Source organism: Ruditapes philippinarum, unplaced genomic scaffold, assembly GCF_026571515.1.
Source record: "Ruditapes philippinarum isolate M1 unplaced genomic scaffold, ASM2657151v2 ctg5661_1_1_1_1, whole genome shotgun sequence".
In the NCBI taxonomy this organism is placed as follows: Eukaryota; Metazoa; Mollusca; class Bivalvia; order Venerida; family Veneridae; genus Ruditapes; species Ruditapes philippinarum.
The window spans coordinates 6,338-14,175 of record NW_026853596.1 but is presented as its reverse complement, the minus strand read 5'-3'; the positions used below and the strand labels follow the sequence as shown (position 1 = coordinate 14,175).

The 7,838-nt window shown below is 32.0% G+C and overlaps 1 protein-coding gene across 1 annotated transcript; it reads left to right on the top strand.

Moving 5' to 3' along the window:
• The first annotated feature begins 5,159 nt into the window (after positions 1-5,159).
• Positions 5,160-7,525, top strand: LOC132737292 (M-phase inducer phosphatase-like). Its single transcript, XM_060724553.1, has 5 exons — positions 5,160-5,170; positions 5,485-5,617; positions 6,088-6,231; positions 6,660-7,012; positions 7,219-7,525. Exons 1-5 carry the CDS (start codon positions 5,160-5,162, stop codon positions 7,493-7,495), a joined length of 918 nt encoding a protein of 305 aa, XP_060580536.1. The 3' UTR covers positions 7,496-7,525.
• The last annotated feature ends 313 nt before the right edge of the window (positions 7,526-7,838 follow it).

The window sequence follows — 7,838 nt, the reverse complement described above, 5'->3', positions numbered from 1 at the left end:
ATTTAGCATAGTACTTCTTAATGACATGATGATAACTAAGGTACAAATGTTCGCGGATTTGTTACATGCAACTTATTCGCGGGTACAAATATTCACGGAAATGAATTCAGCGCGAAAAGCGCTAATATCTTAAGCGCGAAATAATTCAGTAATAATACAGTATTGCCTAATTAATATCAAGAGCAAAATCAAATGTCAGACATATCATAGATGAACGAAAGTGGAAAATAAACTACAAAATTAAATTGCATTGATTCTTCAGTTATAAATTAGGCTACAGAAAAAAACCCAACAAATTCCATGATCAAAAGAAAAAATAAATCACAAACAAGATAAAGTAAAAAAAGCAAGACTCTTGTTGTTGAAAAGGGCGACACATTTTTGGAATAAAGATACAGTAGCTATGAACGTTTTTAAAAAATTGAGAGATGACAAGAAATATAGTTATCTATGAGCTTAGAGTAAAGGTTACTTTTTCCAACTCACAGGTAGATATCTAATTATTAAAATTTAATTCAAATAGTAACACTTATATGGATGGTGATGGTGACGTTTTTTTATCCAGAAATCCGGAAACGAACACATACGAGGGCTGTCCGGAAAGTTCGTAGACAAGGCTATAAAATTATTATAAACAGTCATATCAATTTGATGATTGAATATTTTGCTAAAGTATTTATTTGCTACATATTTCTAAACTAAAAGTCATGATAAAATAAATATCTGTAAAGCGCAAATCACTATGGCAACATGATCAACGAATCACGAAGCACTTTGATTTCATAACTCTAGCTACTTGAATAATTAGTTGCTAAAAGTTGCAATTTTAACGCAAACTCTCCTTTTAATTGTGTGGCATCATAGGATACTATTACATGATATTTAGTGTAAATTATGACGTCATACTAAACAAACAGCTTGTAAAAGACAATTATAGGCAATGAAGGTGCGTAAATTTTGTGTTGCAAAAATGACATCAAATTCACAGACGGAGCAACGTAATGATGTTTAACTTCATAGCAACGCTAATATGGCGCCAAATGAGATTTTAATCTTTACTTTTAAAAACAAAATCAACCATAAAATGTTAAAGGCAACTTGTGTTTAAATGTCAAACAAGATTAAGAAGCGGTGATGACAGGATGTCGTATAAGAAACGCTCCAGACGACCAAAAGTAGCATGGCCAAATATCGTAGATTGCGTTACAATTTTTGAAAAAGGCAGACATCTCACATACTGTATGGGAACCAGTGACATCTTTGATTTTAAATAATAATTTTAAATATGAAATTCATGGCGTAATAGCAAAGGAACATTACATGTATTAAGTATATGCCAGACAGGTACCATGGCTATTGAAATCGGAAGAAATTGAATAGTAGGTAAACATTAAGTTAATTTGACGCCGTTGACGCTGTCAAAGTGCTCCATGACGATGTATATATGTTGTATGTAAATACTGTTAAAATACAAACGTAAGTCACAGTTCAATAATTTTTGATAAATGTGTTTGCTAGACATGTATATTTATGCTGACAAAATTTGAACAGCGTAGGCATTGTTATACAATACAAAATGAAGATGTATATGAACTTTCCGGACATACCTCGTACATGTATATGGTAGAACTATTCGTATAATCATAGGAAAACATGTACAACAGATGTGATGATGAAAAAATATCGAACCTTTAACAGCGTACAGCTATTTTATCGCACCAAAACCCAGCGTATACTTAAATATTTTGACCAGTTTTTGATTTAAACATATTTAATTGCCAAAAATAAGACATATACATACATGTAGACAGTTACAATACAATGACATGACATATTTGGCAAAAGGGTTGACCCACAAGTTCTCTCAACATTAGCAGCGGGTCTTCCCTGATGCAATAAATTAGAGTAACATATATTACAAGAATGACTATCAGTTAGATAGAAGTAACAAAACTCATACATATATAGAACTTGGCTTTAAAAAATGATTTTAGGTAAGAAAGAACAATAAAAATGATTGGGTGTACATGTTCTCTAGCTTGAATAGTATTTAACGATGTTAAGGCTATAGAAAATAAATTCCTAGATTCTCATCCCCGCCCGCCCGCCAAAAATTGCTCCGCCCGAACGATTTTTATTTTCAAAAAAAAAAAAAAAAAAAAAAAAGAAGAAGAGAAAGAAAAAAGAGAAAAAAAGTTAATATCTAGAACTTAACATTTGATTACCGTGTACAAATGCCGAGGACTGAATGTACGTATATAAGTGCATGATTATTATCTGTGCGGCCGAAAGTCCGTCCGTCTCGGTCCTGGCTAAATAAAAATCGGATCATGCGTTCCGAGATAATTTTCTTACTGCCAATCCTCGAGTTCTAATAAAATTTCAAAGAGCTAAAGATAACCAGTTTTGACAGTTAAATCGAAATTTGTTAAAGAACTTTAAAGGTATGGACCCACAGAAGACCAATTTTGGACAAGTCAAGATAAACAGCTGTGAGTTTGTCTTCATAAACAACATCGGTAAATTTTGCCGTAAATTACAAATTTGGATTTGTTTTTTACAATGCCTTTTTGAAATAGAAAATGAATAATCATAAAATATTTAATCTGATTAAATTAAAATCAACAACAACTAGAATTTTGAATGGTTATGCAGGAAACAGACATTTTTTTCATTTGTCACATATTTTCGCGATGCCGTTTTTTAATAGGTAAATCTCCGTACTTTCTTTGCCAAATTTTATTTATTTTTGCTATGTGATAAATAAATAGGATTTTCTTTTTGTGTAGCTTCATTGGTTAATTAATTAACTTTTAACAGACTTCACTCCAGAAAAAGTAATATTGATCGACATAGGCATAGTACATCTTTAATCAACTCTTTCATAAAATAAGGATATCTTATTTTGTAAATATACATGTATGTATTGGTTATTATTTTGTCCAAACATCAATTTGTTTGATGTCGGAATATGAAAGGTTCAATAAAACAGGTCATAACAATCAAGATATATTATCATGTAGCTTCTATTCTCAATCTGAATCTATACATACACATAATATAAGCACCTAACTAGCTTATAATTCCCAAATATTGACCTCCTCGCATGTAATATCCAGACCGAGAATGGAAAATAAAAAATAGAAAATAAAATCCACCCACCCGCCCCTTTTTTTCCAAAATTTGGATGAGAATCTAATTATTTATTTTCTATTGCCTAACTGATTTTTATATAATTTGCGTTACAATGACTTAGAAAACATGTACATTTGCCAAATATAACAAAAACAAATAGAATGCAAATAGATTTTGAGAAAATGAAATATAGAAGGAAAAAAAGAAGAAGAAGAAGAAAGGAAAGAATCTTGTCTGTTGTTTTGCAAAAATGAAAGAAAAATACATTAATATTTATCGGGATTGTGCTGGTTTGATTTCAAAATCAAAAGCGTTTGCTTACTTTTATGAAATGCTGACCAGTAAGCGTCTTTGTATGTCGGAGCACAAAGGTACTTACTATGCAACTCAATTATAGAATAAAAAAGAAAAAGAAATAAACTATATTAATATAAGCTTGTTTCACCAAAACAAAACCAGTTGTCGTCAGTTTTCTGACGTGTGTTTACACGAATAAATCCGCCATTAGTCCGTATCGCATGATTTCACTTCGCTTAAAGAAGTATCGCACCGCTATACGTTCGACCCCCTGTTGTCGCTCGGTTTGGCTTATAAGCCAAGCGACAAGGCGTGTGTCGTGTGGCGCGTTGTCGCCCTGACGCTTGGTTTATATTATTAGGTATAAAGATTTTTTTGATAGGTTATATCGCCTTATATAAACGGTTGTTTGAAAATATAATCTGAGCCGCTAGGCGAGGATTATATTGCAAACAAACGTTATATACGGCCATATAACATGTCAGAAATATTTATAACGAATTTATTATACAGCAAGCATCTTTTTAAGAGTAAAAAGTGAGATTTTTTCACAAGTTGACAACAGCCGTGTATATTAAACTTTATAAAAACTTTATAATACTGCACGTTTGTAACGTCATTTTTAATTGGATAATCGTTACGTTTATATAGTTTTATATACACGTTTTCTGTCGATTCATGACGAAATCTTACTTTTTTCTCTCTAAAAATGATGCTTGCTGTACAAGTAGCAAATCCTTCGATTTTAGGCTAGTGACAATGTAACAACTCGACAACGCGCCGTTTGGCGTACAGAACGACAAGACAATGCTTTGTCGTGCTGTCGCTAGCGACAACGCGAAGCACAAAAGTGTACCAAATTAGCCACCATGTCTAATAGTGGAAGTAATAGAATAAGTAAAAATAAAAGATTCTATAAGTCCAAAATCTTTTGGATACAAGTATACTTCAGTATATAAAGGCTTAAGCCTTAAGTTTTCCCTTTTTTGTATGAATATGTAAGGAGATATGTTTGTTTATTTCCTTAAAATTGGCGCATGCACAATTGCTTAACAGTTAAAAACGTACTAAAAATAATAGCATGATATTTTCTTTTCCGGAACCTTGTGTTAAATAAAAGAGACACCCTTACTTTCTATGTTAGTTTCTATTCTACTTTCTCTTTCGAGAATCGATCATACGATTATGGAAATAACATTTACATTAGCGTTTATATATTTTTTTTATTAATTCATTTGATATGTAGCTTTATTTATTTTCATCAAATATTTTCTCCTCCACTCAATACTATCATGCCATTTAAAAAAATAAATAAAATAAACTAAACAAAAATCGCGAATTGTGTAAAATTGCAATTAATTAAATAAACAGTAATATCACCTTTTCACAAATCCGGCTCACTTTGTCACACAAGCCGGAAAATGCAGAGGTGTAAAAATGACCGTATAACAATTGTAATTAAAGGAGCTGTAAATACAGGAAAACGGAAATGTTTTTCACAGCGTTTGTTCAATTTTTATTGCCTGGACAAAATCTGCTCAAAGCTATATCGGAAGCTAAATAATTAGTTAATAATTACGAGAACAGAGTATTATAGACACTGACCAATTAAAGAGTATATATAAGAAGAGATTTCTTAAATTCAGGCATTACAACTTCATCAGTTACTGAAACATCATACAAATTATATTAGCAAATTGTTAAAATTTACTTATATACAACGAAAAATGGCTTTACGGTAAGTACGTAATTTATATTGGGAATATAAATATATGATAATTTCATTTTATTACATGTTTCATGGGCGTAAGAAGAATAAATAAACCATTTCTGTTTTCATACACAATTTGTTTTATAATAACAAATATTCTGCAATTACAGTCAGCAGTTAAGTTCAATATAAAAACAGTCGTCTTCCTTTCTCTTTTTTTTTTTAAAGACAAAAGCGTTAAAATTAGTTTTTAATTTATCTTAAATTTATCTCATAAGAAATGTTAGTAATGTTTTATAACTTATCATATGATTTAATGGCATCAATCACTTTACTTTCAGACTTCGTTTGTTTGAGAACGCTGGGGAATCTCCGATGCAGACAACTTCCGGTGAAATCTGGGACGAGATCGAGGCTGTAATAACGCCGTATGGAAAGGACAAACTAGAAGATGATTCAGGGGCCGAGTTATCGGTAAGTCCTTTTTCTTAAATTGAAAAAAAACAAAAACAAAAAAAAAAACAAAAAAAAAACAACAAAAAAAACCCAAAAAAACAAAAAAAAAACAAACAAAAAAAAAAAACAAAACAAACAAAACATTTATATAATCCTTATGTTTTTGATAAGTTGTTTTACAATTATATAAGTCTACATGTTTATGGATTTATATGGAAATATTTATACTTCTTCAATGAAGTGATAGAAAAAAATCACGCAATCAAACGATTTAATTGGTACGCTCCAGATAAAAAAATCTGAAAAACTGCAGACATTGCCTGTCTGTTTACGAGAGGATGTAAAATGTAACACATTTTATGGCCACTGTCACTGGCATTTATAAGCGGTATTTAATATTGTATTCGATAATTAACTGACTTTAATTTAACTTAGATGCATGTTTTATGGGTTTATTATGGATAATGCATTTTTGTTTTATTTTACAGATAAAGATTCCGTCCCGTTTCACCAACACGCGCCATTCCGCCGACGCTAGAAGAAACTTGTTTTCTGGAAAACGACTTGCAGACGATAATCTTGAAGTAGAATCTCCTGCAGCGAAGAAATCAAAGGAAGGTGGCGACTATTTGGTAAGACGCGTAAAGTTATTTAAATGCAATGTATCGCAACCCCTCCACTCCCCTCCCCCCACACAAAAACCGGGCATATTCAAATCGTTGTGAAAACAATTGTTTGTACATATCTTGGTCAAAAAATTTGTTCCAGTGCGCATTACGGAAGCTGGAACTTGACCGAAATTGTTCCAATAGGAAAGACATTTTCGGGAACTTTTCACATAGAACAGAACAGAATTTTTATTTCTTTGATCCGTACATAGTACTTCATCATATACAGTATATTATTTCAGAGTAACACATTTCAATGCATTGATATAAAAGAAAAAAATATATATATAGACATAGGCTAAATTAAATGTGTCTGAATGAATGTCCTTAATTACGATTGACTTTGTTTCGGTATATACATGTATCAGTTTAACCGTATATTTGCATTTCAGAATTCCAACAACATCATCGAAGCCGTTGAGCGTTTAGAATCCCGTGAACTTGTCGCAGACGGAAGTCGTTGTTACACATTACCCACAATTCCTGGAAAACATGGCGATCTCAAATCAATCTCTTCGGAAACAATGGCGGACGTTCTAGAGGGGAAATACACTGAACAACTAGGGAACGTAACTGTTGTCGACTGTCGGTATCCTTACGAATTTGAGGGTGGTCATATCCGCGGGGCGGTGAACCTCTATACAAAAGACGCTGTAAACACATTGCTTCAAGGAACACCGACATCAGAGAAGCCGCGTGTACTGATCTTTCATTGTGAATTCTCGTCAGAGAGGGGTCCGAAAATGTAAGTTATTCTTTGAGACATTGTTGTACTTAATCAATCCTAAATAATTTTCATTAAAAAGATCGTTGCGTTTTGTCTAGAAATTGAATTGTATATCTACATTGAAAAAAATCATTGCGTTTTGTCTAAAATTAAAATCTAGCTAGCTAGTATCTACTTATTTTCTGTAACTATATGCTCAATCTATAGTTTTTCATGCATTTCAGGTATCGCTTCTTGAGAAGTCAGGATCGTGAGTTGAACAAAGACAGGTACCCACTTTTGAACTACCCTGAAATATATTTACTCGACAGTGGGTACAAGGCGTTCTTCTACAAATTTCAAGAATTGTGTGATCCAATCAGCTACAAGCCCATGCTACACGAGGACCATGCAGCCGATTTACGTCATTTCCGAGTCAAGTCTAAATCTTGGACGGCTGGAGAGAAACAGAAGACGAGTAGACGATCAAGAAGTAGACTTTCTTATGCAATAGACTTTTAACTATTTAGATAGATGTGACAAACCTGTGACTAAGTGCTTTCATTTCTAATGTGCTATTGTTATATTGTTTTAATTGTTAAGAATTTTGAAATAAATTAAAAAAATAGTTACTGTTTTGTTATGTATATTGTAGTTTTATTTTATTGATAACTCCAGCATGATATGGCCGAAGTTAATAGGATCTTTTTATTTTTTTTTTTACAGAGTGGGATTTGTTATAAGAAGAGTCCATGATGCAGATTTAATCCAAAATGGTTTAAATCCATTTTGTCGTAGTAAATATAAATTTTAATGTTTTCAATATAGTTATTTAGTAAACAGAAATCAGCCCAAAAAAATAGCA